Raw genomic sequence first — 25,178 nt, 5'->3', positions numbered from 1 at the left:
AGACAGGGTTTCTCTGTGTAGCTTTTGCACCTTTCCTGGATTTTGCTCTGTAGACCAGGTTGGCCTCGAACTCACAAAGATCCGCCTGCCTCTGCCTCCTGAGTGCTGGGATTAAAGGCGTGCACCACCACTGCCTGGCGAGTGTCTCTTTTTTAATTAATATTTTTGTATCACTAGAATCTCTTACTGTGTTTTTATTTTGTATTTATTTGTAACAAGGTAAGCAGTGAAGAGGTCTGTCCATCATATATGATCAGTGAAACATTTGATGTATATGCTTCCACATATTTTGTTGACATTTCTTCTTATAAAGAATGTTTAGCCTGGCAGTGGTGGCACATGCCTTAATCCCAGCACTCAGGAGGCAGAGGCAGGCAGATCTCTGAGTTCGAGGCCAGCCTGGTCTACAGAGTGAGTTCCAGGACAGCCAGAGATACACAGAGAAACCCAGTCTGGTGGTGGTGGCAACATGATTAACAGAGAGAGTCGGAGCTTTTTGTTTAATCGCTGTCCTAGTGTTCCTATTGCTTTGATGAACACCACGACCAAAGCAAGCTGGGGAGGAAAGGGCTACTGTCATCGAACAGTTCCATGTCACTGTTCATCAGAGGACGTCAACAGGACTGAAGCAGAAGACGAGAGAGCACTGCTTACTGGCTTGCTGCCCATGCTCAGCCTGCTTTCTCATACCGCACATGACCACCCAGGAGTCATACGACCTACAATGGGCTGGGCCTTCCACATCACTTAACCATCCGAAAATGCTCCATAGGCTCACCTACAGGCCAGTCTGCTGGGGCATTTTCTCAATTGAGATTTTTTTCTTCCCTATTAGCCTATCTTGTATAAAGTTGAGAAGGTAGTGAGCATACTAACCCAACAGTCTTTGTTGTGTTTTGTTTTGTTTTTGTTTTTGTTATTTCAAGACAGGGTTTCTCTGTGTAGCTTTGTGACTTTCCTAGAACTCACTCTGTAGACCAGGTTGGCCTCGAACTCACAGAGATCTGCCAGGCTCTGCTGGGATTAAAGGCATGCACCACCACCGCCCAGCTGGTCTTGCTGTTTGAAAGCAAGAAAGGAAATGTGAGTAGTAAGAAAGCACTAGTCATTAATCCATGGTACTTAGTTTGCAAAGAAAAACCATGGTAGAGGGAAGGAGGAGGATATGGGAGCAGTCCACAATGCTAGAATCCCAGTGTGTGTGTGTGTGTGTGTGTGTGTGTGTGTGTGTGTGTGTGTGAGAGAGAGTGAGAGAGAGAGAGAGAGAGAGAGAGAGAAAGAAAGAGAGAGAGAGAGACCCACCCACAGGCTAGCTTTGTCATTTATCCTAACTTGATGACTTTCACCCCCTTAAATTCGCTAGGTTTTGTTTGCTTTTTAAAACATTTTCCCCACAGATTCTAAGCGTTATGAGTTAGAATCTCTCTCCTGTGCTTTACTGTTCTTTAGGAGTATACAGTTCAATTCAAGCCTTCTAAAGCTACAAACCAATAAATCCCAGCCAACCTTGAATAGTTGGTAAGACAGACTGTCAGTGCACAGAAAAAAACAAAAATCCGTCTTTTGTTATAAAGTAAAAGAAGGTCAGTTTTGGCTACCTTCTATATGTACATTGTTGATGTTTATTAAATATTCCTATGTCGTGTTTGGTTTTAGTATATCAAGATTGATTTAAAATCTTTTTTTGACCCGGCCGGTGGTGGCCCACGCCTTTAATCCTAGCACTCGGGAGGCAGAGGCAGGTGGATCTCTGTGAGTTCGAGGCCAGCCTAGGCTACCAAGTGAGTTCCAGGAAAGGCACAAAGCTACACAGAGAAACCCTGTCTTGAAAAACCAAAATCTTTTTTGTTTTGTTTTGTTTTTGGAGACAGGGTTTCTCTATGTAGCTTTGTGCCCTTCCTGGAACTCGCCAAAATCTTTTTTGAAGGGGTTATTTGTTTTGTTTATTTTTGAGACTGGGTCTCTACATAACCCTGGCTATCCTAGAACTCACTGTGTAGACCAGGCTGGCCTCAAACTCAGAGATTCTCCTGCTTCTGCCTCCTGAGTGCTAGAAATTAAAGGTGTGTGCCACAGTGCTGTGCTCAGTCATACAGTCTTTACACAGTCCTTGCAGAGATCACAGATGGAATAATGGAGATTTTTTTCTTCTGATGCTATCAGGTATCCTTTTGACAAGCACAATACACAGAGAAACCCTGTCTCAAAAAACAAAACAAACAAACAACAAAAAAAATTATTGGATTTAAAGAAGTAGAAAATAGACAATCCTTCTAATTACCTGTTTGCATGGATGACTGGTGTTAAGATTTTACATTGGAGCCGGGCGGTGGTGGTGCACGCCTTTAATCCCAGCACTGGGGAGGCAGAGCCAGGTGGATCTCTGTGAGTTCGAGGCCAGCCTGGTCTACAGAGCAAGATCCAGGAAAGGCACAAAGCTACACAGAGAAACCTTGTCTCAAAAAACAAAAAAAAGAAGATTTTAAATTGCGCTGATTATGGTGGAGGCAGAGTGAGTTTGAGACCAGTTTGTGGCATTCTACATAGCTAGTTGTAGGACAGCCAGGGCTACATAGTGAGACCTTGTCTCAAAATGAAAGATTGGATTAGCAAACTGCATGGAAGAGATTGACATCCTAGAATTTCTTTTCTTTTCTTTTTTTGTTTTGGTTTTTCGAGACAGGGTTTCTCTGTGTAGCTCTGCGCCTTTCCTGGAACTCACTTTGTAGACCAGACTGGCTTTGAACTCACAGAGATCCACCTGCCTCTGCCTCCCGAGTGCTGGGATTAAAGGCGTACACCACCAACACCTACCTCATCTTGATTGGGGAATTTTGAGAGATAGTGTAAATTCCAGCCGATTGCTTATTCTTCTGGCCCAGCAGCACCATATGTGTTAAATTCTTACACTCAGTCACAGACATAACAGTGCTTTTTCTTTACTGCCTGATACTTCCTGGGATAGTTATTGTTCTGGAGAGATTACTGCCTCTCTATCTTTCCACAGTTGCTGAAATAGTGTGTCTGTCCTGTGCTTGGACACACCCTTCAGACATAGTAATTACAGTCTCTGCTGCCTTTTACCAAACCAGTGAGCATCCCGTCTTCCTGCCTTGTGGCCCAGTGTGTAGCTGTGGTGAGAACAGCTGGATAGTACTTGGAAAGACTCCAACAGTGTTTGTCAGTTTAGTTCTTGCTTTTAGAATGTTCCATGGAGGTTAGTCAAAATGAATGGTGGTCTTTAGGTTCTGCCTTAAAATATTTAGAGATCACTTGCCCTGTAAACCTTCCTGGTACTGGAGAGGTAGTACTAGAGAGTGGCTAAATATGTGTGCTGTTCTTCAGAGGATGCCTCAGTACCGTATAGAGGACATGAGAAGATGGTTTCTCTGTGGCTTGTCTTGTTTGTTTGCTCTCTGCTACAATCTTCTGCAAGGACCAGAACTGCACAGAGAAATCCTGTCTTTAAAAAAAAAGACAGAGCCGGGCGGTGGTTGTGCACTCCTGTAATCCCAGAATTTGGGAGGCAGAGGCAGGGGATCTCTGTGAGTTCGAGGCCAGCCTGGTTTACCAAGTGAGTTCCAGGAAAGGCACAAATCTACACAGAGAAACCCTGTCTCAGAAAACAAAAAACAAAAAAAAAGGACAGAAAAAAAGGGAGAGACATTTGGGGCAACATCTCCGTCCCAGGAGTCTAACGAATCGCATTCCTCCCACTCCACCATCAAGAGTCTGAGGCTCAGGGGGTGCAGCACTCCACCACTTTATTTTCCTGACAGGGTTTTCCAGACAGGGTTTCTCTGTGTAACTTTGCGCCTTTCCTGGAACTCATTCTGCAGACCAGGCTGGCCTCGAACTCACAGAGATCCGCCTGCCTCTGCCTCCTGAGTGCTGGGATTAAAAGTGTGCGCCACCACCGCCCGGTGTTTTAATGTAAAAGTTGTAGGAGTGTTGTCTGCTGTGGAGTCCCTGTGCGTATGTTGCATAGTGCTGTCTGGTAGAAGAGTCTCCTCTCACATTTGTTTTGGGATTACAGTGAGTTCTCTTCCATAGGGGGTCAGACCAACCTTCGAATTCCTCAGGGCACCGTGGGCCAAGTCATGCTGGATGATAGGGCTTACCTTGTACGCTGGGAGTACTCGTACAGCAGCTGGACTCTGTTCACTTGCGAGATTGAAATGCTCCTCCACGTTGTCTCCACGGCAGGTAAGGTCAGCTTTGGGATAGCAAGTGATGGGAAGAGTGGGTGTGTTTGCCAGGTGTGAAGGCTAGATCTAATTTCAAGATAAAAGTCAAAGCCACCTACCTTTGGGGTCTGTGGGATTTGTTTATCTGGGTCTTACACTGCACTCAGTGATCTTTTTATAGAGTTCTATGCCGAGAAGTCAGTCACAGGCTGTTTTTCCCCACAGATGTGATCCAGCATTGCCAGCGGGTGAAACCCATCATTGATTTGGTTCACAAGGTCATTAGCACAGACTTGTCTATAGCAGACTGTCTGCTGCCCATCACATCCCGAATCTACATGCTGCTGCAGCGGTGAGTGCCTGTGGTTGGCAGAGCTTGCTGCAGTGATGCTCTAGCTTTCCAGGAGCCTGGCCAAGAGCTCCTCTGTGGGAGGCCTTAGGGGCAGCTCCCCGGCTGAGGGCTTTCCTGTTCCTTCAAGAGGAGTGTGGAGGAGAGTGCTTGTTGCTTGTTTTTAACCAGGTTGACAACAGTGATCTCCCCTCCTGTGAGCGTCATCGCTTCCTGCGTCAATTGCTTAACTGTCTTGGCTGCTCGGAATCCAGCAAAGGTGCGCTGCCAAGGCTTTCTAACGGCTAAGGAGTGTCACATCTAGAGGGATGTGAATACCTCATTTCTTTTTCCTTCTCAGGTCTGGACTGATCTTCGACACACAGGCTTTTTGCCATTTGTGGCCCACCCTGTCTCCAACATGACTCAGATGATAAGGTGAGCCAGCTCCTGAGTAGGTAGACCGTACTCCCTACTATGAATCATTCCTGGTCAGGTCTAGCCTGGCTTTATTCATTTTAAAGAAGCTTCTTTAAATCCTCTTGGCCTTGAGGATGAGTGAGGATAAGGTGAAAAGGAGGAGATGGGGTACAGAACTGCTCTTCTCAGGGCACACTGGTGATTCAGTGTTTTGTTTTGTTATGTTTTGTTTTGTTTTGGAGATAGGATATCACAGTGTACCCCTGGCTGACCTGGAACTTGATGTGTAGACCAGGCTAGCCTCGAATTCACAGAGCTCTGCTTGCCTCTCCTCCCAAGTTCTGGATGGTTGACAGTTTTTAAACTTTGAGAATAGAATAAGGCTTTCCTCATCCAGCTGTAACTATATTAGCTATGTGGGCATCTACTTTTCAGCTGAGACATCCCAGGGCTGTTTGGATCCAGAGACTTGCTGTCCTATTCTCAAGCGCAGTCAGTGTGCTTTTCTTCCAGTCTGAGGGTATGTGAGCTAGAGCAGTTACTGAGACGCGGGCGCCATCTTACTACCTGAGCGTGCTCACCTCACTCTCTGCTTAGATGACTGGTGCTTCCCTAATGGCTCATTTGATTTTTCACTCTAAACCTCTTAGAGTTGCACTTCAATAAAACACAATCTTAAATTATTCCCTGGCTATAAAATTGCCTACATTTGATTGTTTCTTTTTGAGGAGCTTTTGTATTTTATGCTGGAGCCATCTAGACAATAACAAGAATGCTGTATAACCAGTTTCTTGGCCTTGAAAGGTTGCTCATCATTTTATCCCTCTGTTCCTAGTGCGGAGGGGATGAATGCTGGAGGGTATGGAAACCTTCTGATGAACAGTGAACAGCCCCAGGGCGAGTATGGGGTCACAGTTGCCTTTCTGCGTTTGGTCACCACTCTTGTCAAGGTACCATCTGATGAGATGATTCTGGAACAGCTCCCCTATTAGCTGCTGCTGTAGTCTTATCTGTATGCAGGATAGCTGTTTGGAAGTTAGGGAGCCTCGGCTTCTGTGGGTTGAGTCTGTGCCCCGTGTGCCTTAGTGCTTGCTTAATGGTGTGAGTTTGTTTAGTAATCAGAAGGCTTGTAGTGACAGTTGAGAACTCTGTGGCTGCTGTGGTGCATGTGAAGCTATTTTAACTGTCATCTGTGTGACTTTATATCTTGTTCCAGTGTGTGCCTGGATGTACTCTCCACTGTCTAGTTTCATGGTCTGGTGTTTACCATATAGGAGGTACTTGGATGTTTCTTACTTGGTTCTCTCATTTCTCTAAGATTTATTTATTTATTATATATACAGTGTTCTGTCTGCATATATCCCTGCAGGCCAGAAGAGGGCACCAGATCTCATTACAGATGGTTGTGAGCCGCCATGTGGGTGCTGGGAATTGAACTCAGGACCTCTGGAAAAACAGCCAGCGCTCTTAACCTCTGAGCCGTCTCTCCAGCCCCTTTCTCCCTCTCTCTCTCTCTCTCTCTCCCTCTCCCCCCCCCCCCTCTCTCTCCCCTTTGGTTTTTCAAGCCTCTGCCTCCTGAATGCTGGGATTAAAGGTGTGCACCACCACCACCCAACTTCCTCATTTCTTTCTTAAGCAGAATGTGACTGTAAACTGATAAATATTCAATTAATAGATCTTGGCTCTCAAAAACTAGTGTATAGTTAGGGACAAGAATTTTGGAATTGGCCGGGCAGTGGTGATGCACACCTGTAATCCCAGCACTTAGGAGGCAGAGGCAGGTGGAGCTCTGTGAGTTCGAGGCCAGCCTGGTCTACAGAGCTAGTCCAGGAAAGGCGCAAAGCTACAAAGAGAAACCCTGTCTCGAAAAACTAAAAAAAAAAAGAATTTTGGAATTGAATAGAAGTAGAATGACGCTTGAAGTCCTTTACTTACTACTTGAATTTTTTTGACCTTAGGCAATTCAGAATTTCTGAGAGCTTCTTTAGAACAGGAATAGGTCACTACCTGATGGGAGTTTAGCAGCTCGCACAAGGAGATCATTCAGCACAACCAGCTTGGTGTCCCCAGATTGTGATCCTAACTTCTCCGGAACCAGACACAAAAAGCTGACAAATTCTAAGTCTGCTTGGCCTACAGAGTGTAGTTCAGTGGTAAAGTACTTGTTATATGGATGAGGACCTGGGCTTAATCCAATTATTACTGCATATATACAAAACCACTCAACACATCGCATATATCCTTCCTGTGGAAAGAAGTAAAGGCTTAGAAAGACATCATTGTGTGGAGTCAAAGTGAGCAGTCTCTAGTTTTAAGATAGACTGGAATTAATCACACTATTAGAAGAGAGAATTTGGGGCATCTGTGTCCCCTCTGGTGTTTTATGGTAGTTGAGCTTTGAGTGTGGGTGACAAATCATTGGTGGTCAGTGGCTTTCTTGGTGGTGGACAGTTCTGCGTCTTTGATGGCTAGGGGACCTCTCTCCTGTCAGAATAACTTTCTTCCTGCTCCTTCATGTCAGCACTGTTGGTGACACTGTCACCTGCCTTTTTAGTTGTTTTCTCTGTTCACAGTATAGGTTCAGTTGAAGTAGGAATTTCTGATGTCTCCTTCTATTGTTGGTCAGTGTGTTTCTAGTTCTCCTTTGGACATGTCTGCCTTTTTGAGGTTAAATCTTGAGTAATAAAGGATCCTTTCTCATATGGCCAAGGCCCTCACAGAATGCTTTCCCATAGGGACAGCTTGGTAGTACTCAGAGCCAAGGCCTGGTGCCATGTGTGATGTTCGTGTTGAAGGAGATGCTTCCCAGCTACCACAAATGGCGCTATAACTCTCATGGCGTGCGGGAACTGATTGGTAAGGACAGCCTGGGCTGAACACCCCAAAGCCTCTGGCTCCCTGAAGATCTTTCCCTCCTTTCTTTGATGAAGATCATCAACACAAGACTGCATCTTTGCTTGTCTTTTCTGGGGTCTAGGTTGCCTAATTCTGGAGCTGATTCATGCAATACTGAACCTGTGCCAAGAGACAGACCTACATAGCAGGTAATGGAGAGTGTGGGACTCCACAAGGAAAACACTGTATTGGTTGTTTCAAGTACCTTCATTTCTTCCTGACATCTCACCTTAATTGACTCCTGTCTTATCTAGGATTTCTACTCCTGTGGTGAAACACCAGGTCCAAAAGCACCTTGGGGAGGAAAGGGTCCACATTTACAGTCCATCAGTGAGGAAAGTCAGGGCAGGAACATGGAGGCAGGAGCTGAGGCAGACCCCAGGAAGGAACACTGCTTACTGGCTTGCTCATCCTTCTTTCTTGTACACTCCAATACCTACCTGTCAGGGATGGTACCAGCCATAATGGGCTGGGCCCTCCCACATTAACCAACAATTAAGAAAATACCCCATGGGCAAATCTGGTGGGGACATTTTCTCAGTTAAAGTTCTCTCTTCCCAAATGACTTGCCTTTGTCAAATTGACATAAAATACTAACCCAAACCCAGAGCTCATTCATCTTTCTATGACTTGTTGTCCCTGACTTGGGTGTCATTCCTCCCTGTGGACAGAGAAGGACAGGTGAAGGTGCACATCTATACACATGATCATCTGCTGTGATCATTATAAAGTAATACATGCTGTGCAGTGCTGAAGCACGCCTTTAATCCCAGCCCTGGGGAAGCAGAGGTAGGCAGATCTCTGTGAGTTCAAGGCCAGCCTGGTCTACAGAGTGAGTTCCAGGACAGGCACCAAAACTACACAGAGAAACCCTGTCTGGAAAAAAAAAAAAATGATGCATGTCCATTAGAAAGTCTCACATGGTGCGATGTGCTGTATCAGTGGTGCCTATTACCTAGTCAGTACAGATTCCAGGCTGAGAAAAGTGTTTAGCATCTCTTCCTTTCGCAGACACCTAACCTGCCTCACCTGTCTCCAGCTGGCTGGGCGCATCAGGGCCGTGCTGCTCCCTAATGAATAAGAGCTCTGAAGCTTCTAGTAACTGAGACCCCTGTCTTCCAGCCACACACCCAGCCTGCCGTCCCTCTGCATCTGCAGCCTGGCATATACAGAAGCTGGACAGACAGTCATCAGTATCATGGGGATTGGTGTGGACACCATAGACATGGTGATGGCTGCTCAGCCCCGCAGGTAGGGCCTCCTCTGTGCCTGTCCATTGCTCTTCAAGGTGAGCCCCGTCTTAGCTTAACTTGTAGTCACTTTGTTTGTTTTCCCCGCTTTTCTCTTTTTAAAGATAAATATAATTACACCATTTTCCTCTTTCCCTCTCCTCCCTCCACCTCCTTCCGTCTCCTCCCCTTGCACTCCTTCAGATTAATGGTCTGTTTTCCTTTGTTAATTGTTAAACACACATGCCCACACACACAAATTGTGTGTGCATAAACATGGAAATACAACTTGCTCAGTATGTTTGGTGTTGCTGATATGATTTCAAAACTGACAATTGGTATTGGATGATCATTTAAGGGACTAATCTCTGAGATAGACTATTTCTCCTGTTCTTTTTTTGTTTGTTTGTTTGGTTTGGTTTTTCGAGACAGGGTTTCTCTGTGTAGCTTTGTGCCTTTCCTGGAACTTGCTTTGTAGACCAGGCTGGCCTCGAACTCACAAAGATCCGCCTGCCTCTGCCTCCCGAGTGCTGGGATTAAAGGCGTGCGCCACCACCGCCTGACTATTTCTCCTGTTCTTAGCATTCCTTGCTTACCTGTAGTTCTCTGTTTAAGTGTGGAGCCCTGTGAGATTTCTCCCTCCCCTTCCTTAGCATGTCAGTTGATGTTGTATGCCTTCAGGTCTTGTTGAGGCAGCCATGTTGTTGGTGTGAGTTTTCATTTCTTGAAGACACAATCTCATAACAGCTTTCATGGTCCTTGCAATTTCTTTTTAAAAATAACTTTTTAATTCCCAGACTGTAGCTAGTGGGTGCTGCATAGCCTCTTCTCTTTCCTAGCCAGGACTGGGGCCCCTAGAAGCTGGTGAAGAGTCTGATTCATGAAAATACACATGCTATGAGTCTGAATTAACTGTGATTTCCATTTGCACCTTAGTGATGGGCCAGAAGGTCAGGGCCAGGGTCAACTGCTGATCAAGACAGTGAAGCTGGCATTCTCTGTCACCAACAATGTTATTAGGCTGAAACCTCCTTCTAATGTGGTATCCCCCCTGGAACAGGCTCTCACACAGCATGGTATGTATTTTTCTTCCTTGGCTAAATTTTATGCCCTATGATTGGACATGAAAGTTGTTCTCAGCTCATTTCCTTTGACTTGGAAACAAGGGGCCTGGATCATACTTTATTCTGGCCTCCTGTTGTGGACATAGTAATGCTTGAGGATGGAGGCTGGAGTCACAGTTCCTTGGTTCAAATTTAGGTTTCTGCCAGCTGCGTGAAAACCTCAGCAACCCCAGCATCCTTGGGAAACTAAAGCAGGAATATAAGACCAGCTAGGGCTACCTAATGAGTTGAGTTCTAGGCCACCCTGATGACTACAGTGTGATGAGACCATATTTTAAAAACAAAGATTTTGGAGCTGGAGAGATGGCTCAGCTCAGCGGTTTAGAGCACTGGCTGCTCTTCTAGAGGACCGTGGTTCAGTTCCCAGCACCTACATGGCAGCTCATAACTGTCTGTAACTCCAGTTTCAGGGGATCCAATACCCTCATACCAATGCACATAAAATAAAGTCAAATTAAAATAAAACTAAAGAAAATCAGCTGTAGGATGGGGATGGTGGCCCTGAGCAGTCAATGTATGTGAATGGATAACCTAACAACATATAGAGGAGACAGAGAGTGGGGCTCATGCCTTTATTCCCAGCACTCCAGAGGCAGAAGGGCCAGGGCCAACTGCTGGTCAAGACAGTGAGGCTGGCATTCTGTCCCCGCTTCCTGACAGACCTCTCAAAAGAAACAGGAAAACCTTCAAATTAACAAACACAAGAAAACTTTGAAAACACACATCGGGTTATATTAGAGTGCGATTTTAAATTGGCTTAACCTGTGGCTCACTCATTTACAGTAGTGTGTTACCTCATATCTAAGGCCATTTCTAACCTTTCCATTTGCTATGCTGGGGATTGAACTCAGGTCCTTATGCACATTAGCAGGTGCCCTGCTATTGAGTTACTGCTCTGCCCAATTATTTTATTTTATTTTCCTTTGAGACATAGGCTGGCCTTAAACTGTCTTTGTAGCCAAAGGGGTCCTAAACTCTTGTCTGCTTTTTCATGCTTACTATGTTCGTGTGCACTATGTCTGGAGGTCAGCTCTTGCTCTCCACTGTGGGTCCTGGCAGTTGCACCCTAGACATCAGGCTGAGCAGCAAGGACCTTAACTTGTAGGCCAGCTCACTGACCCAGGCCTTCAGTTCCGGGTCCTCCTGTGTTCATCTCCCAGCCGCTGAGATTGCAAGTGTGTGCTGCCTTGTCCAGCCAGAGAGAGAGAGGTGTGTGTGTGTGTGTGTGTGTGTGTGTGTGTGTGTGTGTGTTCCCGTGTGTGCGTGCATGCACACACACACACACACACACACACACACACACACACACACGCACATGCAATACAGACAGGCCTTCGTCTCAGGCTGTGGTTCTCCCCACCTTGTGGGTCTTGGGGATTGAGTAGGCCATCAGACTTGGCAAAGGGTCTTGACCCACTGAGTCATCTCACTGCCTTTCCTGCTAGAGGGTTAAAGTTTCTTCTTCTTCTTTTCTTTTCTTTCTTTATTATTATTATTATTTTTTTTAATTTCTGTACAGTGGCTTTTGTAACTTATTTATTAAAGATTATTTCCTTAAAAATATATCTTTGCCATTAATGCATTGGCCATGTGGACTTATTCTGGCCCATTGGAAGAATTGTAATATGCACGCTGCTGTCTGTTTTCTTTGCTTCAGGTGCCCACGGGAACAACCTCATTGCTGTTCTAGCCAAGTACATCTACCACAGACATGACCCAGCTTTGCCTCGTCTGGCCATCCAGCTGCTGAAACGTCTAGCCACGGTAGGATCTGTGTAGCCAGTTAGAGTGCTGGAATATGGGCTCTCCTTGCTGCTCTCTGGCCCTCCACCACTTCTATTTTTATAAATCTCCATGTAGGGCCTGCTAAGGAACCCAAGACCTTAGACATGTTGGGCAAGCAGTCTCCCACTGAGTTAGGTACCTCTGGCCTCCGTGAGAACTGCACTTAGAACTTAGAGCACTGCGCTCCTCCAGAGGACCTTCCTTCAGTTCTAGCACCTGGCACCCTCTTCTAGCTTGCACGGGCACCAGGCACACACTTGGTACACAGACAAATGAAGCCAAAAATACCAATGTGCATAAAAAGTAGACATAATAAAACAGTAAAAGTTTAAGTTTTAGATGTGTTCTTGTTCTTATACAGAACTCCATCAAATACTGTTGACTGATAAGCTTGTAGTAGTCTGAACTCTTTGTTTTTCTTTTTAAATGTAATTTAATTTCAATATTTCAATTATGTGAATGTATGTGTTTGTGTGTGGGTACGTACACTTGAGTGCAGGTGCCCACTGAGGCTAGAAATGTTGGATCCCAGAACTGGCATTCAGGCGGTTGTGAGCTGCCTGATGTTGGTGCTAGGAATCAGACTCGGGTCCTCTGTAAGAGCAGCTCCTGCTCTCACCACTGAGTCACCTCTCCAGTCCCAACTTTTATTTCTATTTATCTTTATGTGTATGAGTGTTTTGTCCGTCCGTCTGTATGTATGTATGTACGTACACTTGCTCATCAGCAGATCCAGGGTCTTCTCTTCTACCTCCCTAGTAGTAGGATTCATAGGCTCCTCGGTCCCAGCCCAAGGGGCCAAGGATCTGAGCAGATGTCTTCCTGCTTGTGCAGCAAGCACTTAACTGACCCATCTCTCCAGCCCTTACTGTCTTCTCTCTCTCTTTCTGTACATTCTTTCACTCCAGAAATTTCAGTTTGGGTTGTTTTCTTATTTTCCATCTGGAATTCTTCAGTGCCTTTCTGCAGAATTGCGCTGGAGTTTTTCGGGACAGAGCCCTAAACCTGTGTGCTCTGGTCTCCAGGTGGCCCCAATGTCAGTGTATGCTTGCCTGGGCAGTGATGCAGCTGCCATTCGTGATGCCTTCCTGACCCGCCTTCAGAGCAAGATCGAGGACATGCGCATCAAAGTCATGATTCTGGAGTTCCTCACTGTTGCGGTAGAGACGCAGCCAGGTCTCATTGAGCTGTTTCTGAATCTGGAGGTGAAGGATGGCAGCAGCGGCTCCAAGGTCAGCCTGTGCCTTGGGTGGAGCCGGGTGACAAAGCTTCTTGCAAGTTCGGTTAGGGAACTTGCATGCCCAACCTGTTCCTCTTGTAGGAGTTCAGCCTCGGTGTGTGGAGCTGTCTCCATGTGGTGCTGGAGCTGATTGATTCCCAGCAACAGGATCGATACTGGTGCCCACCCTTGTTGCATCGTGCAGCCATTGCCTTCCTTCATGCCCTGTGGCAAGATCGTAGGGACAGTGCTATGCTTGTCCTCAGAACCAAGTGAGTCTGCTTGGAGTGGTAGCTGACTTGACTGTAAAATGAAAGTAGGTTTGTCAGGAGTTCCCCAGATTATGCACAGAATACTTAGCATACAGTTCGCTGCGGGACTCTTACATGTCTTTCTTCTTTCTTTTTATTTGTTTGCTTTTTGGGGACAGGGTCTTATTGTATAACTTTGGCTGACCTGGAGCTTGCTCTGTCGACCTGGCTGGCCTCAGACTCAGTATCAAACCTGTAGCCTCTGCTTCCCAGATGCAGGGATTAAAGGCTTTTACCACCACACCTGCTTGGAGTTTTTGTTTTCAAACAAGTAAAAATACAGGTTTTTGGTTTTTGTTTTTTATTTTGTATGGGTTGCAAGTACATGTCATAGTGCTTTGTGGGGGCCACAGGGCAACTTCTGTGGCCTGGGTCCCAGGGACTGAACTCAGACCCTCAATCTGGGTGATGGGTGCCTTCATCTACGGAGTCTCCTCATCAGCTCCAGTTGCACTTGTTTTTTGAGCTGAGGATCGAACCCAGGGCCTTGCGCTTGCTAGGCAAACACTCTACCACTGAGCTAAATCCCCAACCCCCCAGCTGCACTTCTTAAGTGGAAGATCTCTGTATAATAAATAGTCCTGGCTGTCCTGGAACTTGCCTTGTAGTCCAGGCTGGGCTCGAACTCACAGAGATCCTCCTGGCTCTGCCTCCCGAGAGCTGGCATTAAAGGTGTGCACCACCACTGCCCGGCTAGGAAGATGTAATTTTATTTATGGATTTCTACATTTATATAGGAATAGTTTGATTTATGAAAAACATTCTGGGGTTGGGACGTTAAAGTATGAAAAAATGCCCGCAAGGGGGCAGAGAGACGGGCTGTGAGAAGAACAAGCGTTGTTCCAACAAGTGTCTTTGTTCCAGGCCCAAGTTTTGGGAGAATTTAACCAGTCCGCTGTTTGGAACTCTTTCTCCTCCCTCAGAGACATCTGAGGTGAGCCATGGTGGAGGGCAGGACAGTGGCTTGGGAGTCCCTGAGAGGAAAGGGTTGGTCTGTAAGGTGGAGAAGAGGATTCTGCCTTGAGAAACATGCAGAATGTTTCCAAAGAAGCTTCTCTGCAGAGCAATGCCTGCTTCCTGTCCTCTGGAAAGCTGAGTGGCCTGCCTGCTCTGGGTGGGAGGCTCTGGTTCTCCACAATGCACATGTTGCCCTGCCCAGTGGCCAGTGCCCATTTGCATTCCACAAATGTGTGTTTACATGTTTTCTAAGTGTTAGATCTTTGCTCTCAAGGAGGGTGGGGTGGAGATGTTTTTCTCCATGTAATTAGTGTGTTTTGCTCTCTCCCTTCCACAGCCCAGCATTTTGGAAACCTGTGCCCTAATCATGAAGATAATATGTTTGGAGATATACTATGTAGTTAAGTGAGTCCTTTCCCCTGCGGGGTGGTTTTGTTGTTCTTATTGTTTGTATGGTGCTGGGGGTCCAACACCAGGCCTTTTGCATTCTAAGCAAGTGCCCTACCAATGAGCAATGCTCTCCAGCACTGTCCATGAAACAGTAGTCAAAGATGGAGGGGTGGGAGATGGTGGAGGCCTACCACTGAATGCATGGTTGCTTAGCAGGGCAAACAAGAGAGAAGGTTTGGCCCATTTTTTTAGAGGGCCAGTGAACTTTCCCTGGCCAGTCCATTGATTTATGGTTGTCAGAGTTAGTGTGAGGATTCTGTGTGACTGGAGCTTGATGGAGTAGGAGGCTTTCCTGAAAGGACCTCGGCCTTACTCATTATGTTGGAGCTGATCCTAGAGCTGGCTGCCATATGAGCTGGTTTCCTCTGCCTCGACAAGAGCCTGTGTTCATCTTATTCCCTGCCTATTTTTGAATCCTGACTAGGGTTTTTGTTTTCTTGACACCATAGGGGTTCATTAGACCAGTCACTGAAAGATACACTCAAGAAGTTTTCCAGCGAGAAACGCTTTGCCTACTGGTCAGGGTATGTCAAGTCTTTGGCGGTTTACATGGCTGAAACAGAGGGCAGCAGCTGCACATCCTTGCTGGAGTATCAGATGCTGGTCTCTGCCTGGAGGATGCTTCTCATCATTGCCACCAGTCATGTAAGCTCCTCTTGGGCATCTGGCTTTTGCTTAAGAAGGAGGCAGTGATCTGCTGAGGTGCCTAGCACATGCAGCTCCTTGGGATAAGTGAGTCCACGTTTGTCCCTGGGAGGAACTAAAGTGCACCAGTCGTCTGCCAAGAGACAGGGTGGGTGGGCACTTCGTGGCTGAGACATCTTGGGAACAGGACAGTGAAGTTCCAAACCCATCAGACATCCGGAAGGCTTCTCAGCTGCATTGGGCCTAGATAGGTCTGGGGTGCGCCTCTCATGAGATGTGTGGTTGCCTCTGGTGCTCTTCCTCTGGACGCTGTAGGCGTCTGTGACGCGTCTGCAGCTGTTGGTTTTCATTGGTTCTAGGAAAAGGATGGAGGCCACTGTCTCTTCACTGTATAGTGAGTCTTAAATATTTTTACTTATTATTAGTGTGTGCACATGTGTATGGAGGTCAGAAGACAGAGGTCTGGAGTCAGTTCCACCTTCATGTGAGTTTGGGGGTTGAAGGCAGGTCATGAGGCTTGTGCAGCAAGTGCTTTGACCCCCTGAGCCGTCTCACTAGTCCGTTCTGATCTTTGTTTTATGTACATGGGTGTCAGGTCCTTTGAACTGGAATTATAGACAGTTGTGAGCTGCCATGTGGGTGCTGAGAATTGAACTCAGGTCTTCTTGCTCTTAAACACGGAGCCATCTCTCCTCCAGTCTCACCAGTCAGTTTTTAAAGAGGGAGAATGCTGGTGTTTGGGAAGGTTTTACACCATTCTTGGCGTTTTTCACAGTTTGATACTGTCGTGCTATGTCATAGCACATGGTGTTGAACTGTTCCTCCCAGGGCATCTGGGCAATGTCTTTACTGATTTACAACCTGACCTTGGCAGAAGCCTGCTTGTTCCAAAAACCTTGCACAGCGCTCTGACTTGTTCTCTAATACAGACTGCCTGTGTACCTGGAGTTTTAAGCCTAGAAAGAATAGGTCTATACATATTTGTGCTATGATGTGATAGCCATAGACCCCTGAGACTTCAGGCCTACTGCGGGACTTGGCCACCTGAGTGTGTGATGTTTATGTCGCTGCCTTTTAGAATCCAACCAAACAGCAGTTCTTAAATTATACCTCTGCCTTTTGGGAACTGACCTGGTGGGCCTCCCTCCCTTCCTCCTTTCTTTCTTTCCTTCCTTCCATCCATCCATGGCTGTTAGAATATTTGTTCTGTACCTGCAGCCACCAGGGCCATAGCAATGAATAGGCAGGAAAGGTCTGCTCTCATGGAGACTGGCCTTAAAGGAGGTAAGTTATCAAATTTATAAAATTCACAGATGAAAAATGTAACTTGAGATTGTTACTTTGCTGTAATAGTTAACAAGATGCTGTGATGCTTAACACATGAGGTAAGAGTAGTCAGGGTGTCGTCTCCAAAGTGATGCCCCAGGTACCTAAGTATGTGAAGAAGCCTCAGGTGGCCAGCCTGTGGAGCAAGAAGTCTAGGCAGATGGAATCACAGGTGTCAAGTCCAGAAGTAGAAGGCAGTGATATGTTCAGGAAGGATGGAAGAGCCAGGTGGGGTTGGCTAAGGTAGAGCATCATGAGTTAGGGACAGCCTGCATAACAGCAAGGTGAAACCAGTCTCAGAAAACAGAAAAGATGGTTGTGGGGAGGCCTGGGCTAGAGTGAGCCCAGGTGGGGTTGGAGGTCATGTGGCAGGTGTGGCTTGAATTTCCTGGGCCCCCGGGAAGCCTTTGAAAAGTGCTGAGCAGAGAAAGGATGTAGTTGTGAGGAGAAGGCAGATCTGGACTTGATTCTGATCAGATCTAAGGGTGGGTCAGGAAACTGCAGGGTTGAAGCTTTGTTTTAATCAGGGACACAGTGACTTTTCAATTGGATTGCCTCATAGGCCCCTGCGATTCTTGCCTCCTAAAGTCTGAGAAGTGTCTCAAACATAATCCTTTCCCTGTGCACTTATAGGCAGACATCATGCACTTGACTGATGTGGCTGTGCGGCGCCAGCTTTTTCTTGATGTGCTTGATGGGACCAAAGCATTAGTAAGTATGTCTGGGCGGGTTCCTTTCCCTAAGGTCAATCTGGTGGTTGCATAGAGGTTAGGTCAGTCCTCGGGTGGCCTGGGAGGTATCCCCAGCTCCTTGCACCAATGCACCTGTGAAAGGTCAGTGCTAGGTGAGGAGGGCACAAGGCCAGAGAAACTCTGTGGGTGGAAGCAAGAGCTGTTTCTCCTCATAAGAAGCCAAACTCCTGACTACTGTGCTGATCCTCCATTCAGCTCCTTGTTGCAACATCAGTGAACTGCCTCCGACTGGGCTCCATGATGTGTACTCTGCTGCTCATCCTCCTGCGGCAGTGGAAGCGGTGAGTGCTGTGACCGGAGAGGCGACCTCAGCAGTGTGGCCCACCCTTTCTGACTGACCTTTCCTTTCTTGGAGGGAAGAAGGTCTAACATAACATACTTCCAGGAAATGGAGCAGCTGGGCAGACAGTGTGCAGTGAGGCAGACTGCCTGTGCCTTGTGAGGTGCACTGGGGGCAGTGAGTGAGGTGCGTTTGCTGCTCCGCTTGTTCTTTCAGAGAGTTGGGTGCTGTGGATAAAATCCTTGAGCCCTTGACAGAGGTCCTGGAAGGGGTGCTGCAGGCAGACCAGCAGCTCATGGAGAAGACCAAAGCCAAGGTGTTGTCTGCGTTCATTACGGTGTTACAGATGAAGGGGATGAGAGGTGAGCAGGCGGCCTAGGCACGCGTTCCTCACGTCAGGGGCACACGTGCTTTCTGTGGCTCTCCGAGTGCCAGTCTTAGAATTTTTACCCTAGAGAACCATTATATCCTCTGTCCCCCACCCCCCAGTAGTATGATGCCCTCCCTCAGTACTGAACTGCCTTTCCAGCCCCTGCCTAGGAGGACAGCCTTGGTGTGCAGTGAGAGTGGCCTGCCTTGTGTGACAGCACCCCTTCCCATCTGTTCTGCAGTAAGTGACATCCCCCAGTACTCCCAGCTGGTGCTGAATGTCTGTGAGACTCTCCAAGAAGAGGTGATTGCACTCTTTGATGAGACCCGTCACAGCCTGGCATCAGGCAGTGCTGCAGAGGACAAGGACAGCATGGAGACTGATGACTGCCCTCGGCCTCGGCACAAGGACCAGCGTGATGGGGTGAGGGAGTATTAGCAGGTGGGCTGACAGCAGACACTCCATACTGGCAGCTGTCACTACCCTGGGGGAAAATGGGAAGGCGGAGCCTGAGAAGCCCAAGGGGAAGCTCCAGCCTCCCTGCTGTTTCAGCCATGCCTAGTCACAGGAAGATTAGACCATCTTCAGGTCTCAGGTCAGCATCTTCTCGTGGTCTGAGCAATGACTGATAGGAGCAGAGTCAAGTGAGGACAGGAGGGAGCTGGAGAGAGCTGCTACACAGGGCAGGGACTGAGGGTCTTTAACAAGGAGAAAGACGGCCCATTCGGACTCCAGAAGAAAATATTGGATACTGTGTGTGTGTGTGTGTGTGTGTGTGTGTGTGTGTGTGTGTGTGTAACATACACAATGTTCCTTTGGGGAGGTAGCCTGTTTCAAGACAGGGTTTCTCTGTGTAACAGCTCTGGCTGGCCTGGAACTGGATTTGTAGGGCAGGCTGGCTTCAAACCTACAGAGATCCGCCTGCCTCTGCCTCCCGAGTGCTGGGACTAAAGGCATGTGCCACCATGCCCCAGCTAGAACAGTGTTTTTTAAACTGTAGCTCACAATCTGTTAGGTTATTTGGTTACTACCAGCACTTTTTCTTTTAAATAGTAGAGTCCTACTGTGCCCAGGCTGGCCTCCAACTTACTCTTTGACCCTTTGAAGCAGGGTTTCTCTCTGAACCTGGGGCTTATATTTTCTCACCTAGGCTAGAAGCCAGTAAGACCTACTGATCCAGCTGTCAATGTAGGCCTCAGAGCTGAGGATACGGGTGTGTGTGGAACTCCTGACTTGTTATGTGGGTGTTAGGACTGGCTGGCAAGTGTTCTCAGTGCTGAGCCATCTCTCCAGCTCCATTATTTTTCTTTTTTCATTGTTTAAAATATTTATTTCATGTGTATGAGTGTTTTGTCTGCGTGTATGTATGTACACTACCTGCATGCATGCCTGGTGTCCCCAGAGGTCAGAAGTGGGCAGTGGATCCCTTGGAACTGGAGTTAGAGGTGGTTTTGAGCCACCACAAGGTTGCTGGAAATGAAAGCTGGGTCCTCTGCAAGAGCAACAAGTGCTCTTAACCTCACAACCATCTCTCCAGCGCTACCCTACTGCTTTTTAAAAGAAGATGTCCTGAATGTAGATAATCAGAATGTTAATCTATTTCATGGTTGGTGTAGATCAAATTTTATACTGCAGAAAGACTTTGTTTTCTTTGCTCTGTAATTGAGTGTTTTGACAAGTGTCATGGGAAGGTTTCTTCTGGTCCTGTTTATTTGGAATTCCAAGTTCCACTCACAGCTGTGGCACTGCTGTCAACTGGCAGCTGCTAGAAAAGGGGGTTTCTTGAGGGGTGTGAACCCTGTCCAGATGGCTGTGCTCAAGGGATGGCCCCACATAGAAGTCTGTCTGGACACATAATTGGACTCAGGGTGTTTCTCATTGGTGGGTTTTGTTTTGTTTTAGACAGGGTCTCACTGTGTAGCCCTGGCTGGTCCGAGACTCACTTATGTAGACCAGACTGCCCTCAAACAGATCTGACTGCCTCTCCCTCCCCAAGGGCATGTACCACCATGCATGGTGATTAAGAAAGTTAGTGGAGTGGGTAGGGAGGTGGAGGTGGATCTGTGAGAAGTTGAGGGGTAAGTATGATCAAAATACATTATAAGAAATTCTCAAATAACAAAAATATTAAAACTAAGTGTGTAGAACACTTGTGCTTGGATAAAACCTAAGGTTGGAGATGAAGGTGAATGCTGTGGTCAGCACGAGGTTAGGCCACTCAGACTGCCAGTGTCAGAATGGGGTAGACTTGCTGTTCCTGGAGAGATGGGCACAGGAGACTGGCAGGGAAAGAGGCAGGAGTGACATCAGTCCCACTCCTGAGAGGAGCTAGGGAGCGAGGCCCTAGGCTGGCACTCTTCCTCTTCTGTTCCCTCAACTGCTGTTGGTCCACCTTTCCCACCTTTGTCCTTGGCTACCAGCAGGTGTGCGTCCTGGGACTGCATCTAGCTAAGGAGCTCTGTGAGGTGGATGAGGATGGGGACTCATGGCTACAGGTAACCCGAAGGCTCCCCATTCTACCCACACTACTCACCACTCTGGAGGTGAGCCTCCGCATGAAGCAGAACCTGCATTTTACCGAGGCTGCGCTGCACCTGCTCCTCACCCTGGCTCGCACCCAGCAGGTAGGAAGCTGCTAAGGGTGGAAAAGACACCCTGCTTGGGCTGGATGGTTCCCATGCTCCCAGAAGCCAGGGTCTAACTCATCTCTTCCTGCCATTGGCTCCATCTAATTATGGGTTTCTCCTCAAGGGAGCCACAGCAGTGGCTGGAGCTGGCATCACCCAGAGCATCTGTTTGCCCCTCCTGAGTGTGTACCAGCTTAGCAGCAATGGCACGGGACAGGTAAGTGCCAGGATCATGCCTCCTGTAGTTCTCAAGTGACAGGTGGCCCCATCTTGCTGCTCTTCCCTCACGTTATCCCAGTTCTAATGAGAGGAATGCAACCAGAAACACGCAAGTCTATGCTTAGCATGAACCTGGGGCCATTAGCCCGGAGAGTTGTCCTCACTTCAAAAGCCGGTGTGTTACTGCAGGGGGGTGTGTGTGTCTGTGTGTCTGTGTCTCGTCCGGCTGTCCCCCATCCCACCCCTGTAGGGACCTCACTTAACTCTGGCTGGCCAGCAGTTGTGTCCTGTTCTGGAGTCATCTCCACAGCACCTCCTGTCTGAATTGTTACGTCTGCTCCCTTCTTCCTCTAGCCCAGCCTCCCTGAATTTAGAGGGAGCATGTTGGGGGCCAGAGTTGGGCAGGGACAGGGCCAAGCTGACCTATCTGGTAGGTGGCAGACCCAGGTTTGGAACTCTGTGCTCTTGCTGAGTCTGGCAGCCTCACCCCTCCTAGCTCTGCTCATGCTAGTGGTAACTGTCCCTCAAGAGATCTTTTCCTTTCCAGTGACTGGGCCACAAAGAGGTGCTGCTGCTCTCAGTGGGTTCCTGTGGCTTCAATCCTGAGCCTGTGCCATTTGTTGTAGACATCCAGCACCTCTCGAAAGTCCCTGGATGCCCCGTCCTGGCCAGGGGTCTACCGCTTGTCCATGTCCTTGATGGAGCGCTTGCTCAAGACTCTCCGCTACAATTTCCTGACTGAGGCTCTAGACTTTGTGGGTGTCCATCAGGAGCGGACCTTGCAGGTAAGGGGCTGCCCTCCTTACAGAAGGGGACACCCAGAGCCACTTGGGGCAGGTGCCTGTAGGACTTGGGGTAGCAATGCCCTCATCTTTGAGATGCTGGAAGAAATCTTGAGTCACCTGACTAAGAGGAAGTCTTCATTGTACTACCACTACCTCAGCTATGTCGGCCTAGGACCTGATCTCCATAGGTAGGGTAGACATGGTGTGCCGGGTTCCTGAGCATTCTCTGCTGTCCTACCCTCATAGTGTCTCAATGCGGTGAGGACGGTGCAGAGTCTGGCCTGCCTGGAGGAAGCGGACCACACGGTGGGCTTCATCCTACAACTCTCCCACTTCAGGAAGGAGTGGCACTTTCACCTGCCCCAGCTCATGCGGGATGTCCAGGTGGGCCCAGAGCTTTGCTTTCCTGGAGAGGGCTGGGGAGATGGTGGGGCAGGGAGCCAGTGGATAGCCTCAGTGAACCGCAGGCTGTTCTGAGTGTGGACTGCTTGCTTGAGGACACAGGCTTGACCAAGGCTGCTGCTTCCCTTCACAGTAAAGTAAGGCTGGGTAGGTTGAGAACTTGGGCTTTATGAGGGAGACTTAGGTTCAAAACTCTCAGAAGGAGCCCAGTGGCTTTGGAGGCAGCAGATTGCTGCCATGGCTATTGTCCATGTGACCTTGGCTGGTTCTTCTGTAGTGTGCAAACAGTAATCCCCATCTGGCTGATTCATGAGAACTGTGGAGTAGGCCAGAAGTGCACCTGAAACAGTCCTGGAGCATCACTCAGTGAGAGGGGAGGCATGCTGGTGTCCTGGAGAGAGACCTATCTGTGGGGTGGCTTCATGAGTTTTTCCTGTCCTGCCTATGTCCCAGGTGAACCTGGGTTATTTGTGCCAAGCCTGTACCTCCCTCCTACACAGCCGCAAGATGCTGCAGCACTACCTACAGGTAAGCAAAGCCCCAGCCTGTCACCACTGGTGGGACCACCCTTGATCTCCTGTAACTTACCCTCCATTTCTTGACTCTTTTCAGAACAAAAATGGAGATGGCCTCCCCTCAGCTGTCACTCCTCGAGTTCAGCGACCAGCCACTACCAGCACCACCACCACCACCACCACCACCACCACAGTTCTTGCTGCCCCATCTGGCTGCTCCTCCAAGCAGCCTGTTGCTGATACTGAGGCCTCAGAGCAGCGAGCCTTACATACAGTCCAGTATGGCCTTCTCAAGATTCTCAGCAGGACCCTGGCAGCCCTGCGCCACTTCACTCCAGATGTCTGCCAGATCCTGCTGGACCAGGTACTAACTACCACCTCCTGACACTCGGTTTTCAACAACTAGTCTTGAACGTGGGCTCTACAGTATACTCTGCTGTGCTCCGGAGAGCTCCCAGCAAGTACCAGAGTGCTGTTTTCTGTCTTTCAGTCCCTGGATCTTGCCGAATACAACTTCCTATTTGCCCTAAGTTTCACCACTCCCACTTTTGACTCTGAAGTGGCCCCCTCCTTTGGAACCCTCTTGGCTACAGTGAATGTGGCCCTCAACATGCTTGGAGAGGTAGGCTACCCCTCATGCCCCATAACTTTCTACTTGGTTTGTCACTTTGAGTAATATGAGACATATCCAGCCCCTGGAGTCTAGGCCTCTCCCTACAGTGGCATGCAAGGAGTTCCCATTCGTACCCTGTGAGGTACCAGGGAAACTGGTATGTGAGACTGAATTTTGGCCACTATTACTGCTAGCTTTTGTATTGCTTGCTCCTGTTCCTCTAGCTGGACAAGAAAAAAGAATCCCTTACCCAGGCTGTGGGACTCAGTACACAAGCGGAAGGAACCCGGACACTGAAGTAAGACCTGAGTCTTAAGGGCCTGGGGCAGGTGTGTGCGGCTGTTCTCTGGGCTGTGGTTCAGCTGTGCTTGGGAGGTATGCTCACACCTGCCTCTCCAGGTCCCTCCTGATGTTCACCATGGAGAACTGCTTCTACCTGCTCATCTCCCAGGCAGTACGCTACCTCAGGGATCCGGCTGTGCACCCCCGGGACAAGCAGCGGATGAAGCAGGAGCTGAGCTCAGAGCTGGTATGGATGTTGGGCTGGCCAGTAGGGAAAGCTGTTTGGGTGCTGCCTGACCTTTAGGGTCAGGAACAGTAGTCCTGGACCTCGTTACTAAGCTGCTGCTTTTCTTGTAGAGCACGCTGCTTTCCAGCCTCTCACGATACTTCAGAAGGGGAACCCCCAGCTCCCCCGCTGCTGGAGTCCTGCCCTCGCCACAGGGCAAGGCCACCTCTCTCTCCAAAGCCAGCCCAGAATCTCAGGAACCTCTGATCCAGCTTGTGCAAGCCTTTGTCCGGCATGTGCAGAGATAGGGGAGTGACGTGCTATCTGCTGCTCCCTACCAACCTGCCCTGAGCCCAGGCAGAGGGTGCTGCCACCACAAAGCAAGCAGCCCTCTTCGTCCTCTTCCCGCCCACCGCTGACATTATTTTTGTAATAGATCAAGAGGTCAACAGCATGGGCAGGGAGCCAAGGGCCTGGGTGCTCAAGCTCTTTACAATACCCCCACGGTGGCCCTTTTCCTTCGAGCATTCCCATGGCATGTCACCAGCCAGGGGGAGGCCCTGCGTGCTGGCAGCACAGGACAGGCCTGTGTGTAGTGACGATTTCCCATGATCTATTCTTCCAGGGTTTTTTGTTTTTGGTAATACTGTGGTCTATTTATACAAATATTAAAGTACTGTTTATAGACTGGGCCTTCAGAGCATGGGTCATGCAGCAGCTCTCAGAGGCCCCAGACTGGGTAGCCTGGAGATGGCAAGACTCTTGTTGATTGGCTGACTTACTCGTACCTGTTGATTTAGTCCTGGGTAGACTGCCAGAACAGGCAAGCAAGGGAGAGTCTGGGTCTCCTCAGCACTTGTACCAGGTACAGCCTTGTTTAAAGCTCTTTCCCAGGTGAAGCCCCAGCATGCCCACTGGGACCATTTAAAATAAAACATGGCTAGGTTGGATGTTCCCAGAATCAGGCTGGTGGAGGCCTAAGTGCCTGCCTGCCATTTGTAAACTATAGTACCCTGAAGAGGTAGGTAACTGATCTCTTATCCCTCATAGCTCCAGGCTGAGCCCACAGCAATTGGCTACTGAAGCATTCCTCCTGGCAAGCAGGCCATTGCAGTCCAGTGGGTCCAAATTTGGAAATTTTCCTTAGGCACAGGCATGGGACCCTGGGAATCGGGAAGTTATATGGACTTTTCCTCTGGTCTGCAGTCTGGGAAGAAGCTTGTGATATGGA

The 25,178-nt window shown here is 48.4% G+C and overlaps 1 protein-coding gene across 2 annotated transcripts in view; it reads left to right on the top strand.

Moving 5' to 3' along the window:
* The window catches only part of Nup188 (nucleoporin 188), a 56,963-nt gene extending 32,318 nt beyond the window's left edge, over positions 1-24,645 (top strand). Inside the window, exons 16-44 of one of the 2 annotated variants that reach the window (XM_036186240.1) lie at positions 4,054-4,206; positions 4,413-4,539; positions 4,708-4,795; positions 4,877-4,953; positions 5,771-5,885; positions 7,671-7,791; positions 7,913-7,979; positions 8,953-9,081; positions 9,996-10,135; positions 11,841-11,947; positions 12,994-13,200; positions 13,290-13,459; positions 14,363-14,432; positions 14,793-14,860; positions 15,355-15,550; positions 17,510-17,587; positions 17,824-17,909; positions 18,125-18,270; positions 18,520-18,701; positions 20,702-20,902; positions 21,030-21,122; positions 21,751-21,909; positions 22,156-22,293; positions 22,765-22,839; positions 22,924-23,190; positions 23,317-23,448; positions 23,664-23,737; positions 23,839-23,968; positions 24,079-24,645. In XM_036186240.1, coding sequence (XP_036042133.1) covers positions 4,054-4,206; positions 4,413-4,539; positions 4,708-4,795; positions 4,877-4,953; positions 5,771-5,885; positions 7,671-7,791; positions 7,913-7,979; positions 8,953-9,081; positions 9,996-10,135; positions 11,841-11,947; positions 12,994-13,200; positions 13,290-13,459; positions 14,363-14,432; positions 14,793-14,860; positions 15,355-15,550; positions 17,510-17,587; positions 17,824-17,909; positions 18,125-18,270; positions 18,520-18,701; positions 20,702-20,902; positions 21,030-21,122; positions 21,751-21,909; positions 22,156-22,293; positions 22,765-22,839; positions 22,924-23,190; positions 23,317-23,448; positions 23,664-23,737; positions 23,839-23,968; positions 24,079-24,255 — 3,773 coding nt within the window. In that variant the 3' untranslated portion in view covers positions 24,256-24,645. The other variant, XM_036186241.1, reaches the window with a different exon arrangement.
* The last annotated feature ends 533 nt before the right edge of the window (positions 24,646-25,178 follow it).

This window comes from Onychomys torridus, chromosome 4 (genome assembly GCF_903995425.1).
Source record: "Onychomys torridus chromosome 4, mOncTor1.1, whole genome shotgun sequence".
NCBI lineage: Eukaryota > Metazoa > Chordata > Mammalia > Rodentia > Cricetidae > Onychomys > Onychomys torridus.
Note: the sequence above shows the minus strand (reverse complement) of the source record. Positions and strands in the feature narration are given on the sequence as shown.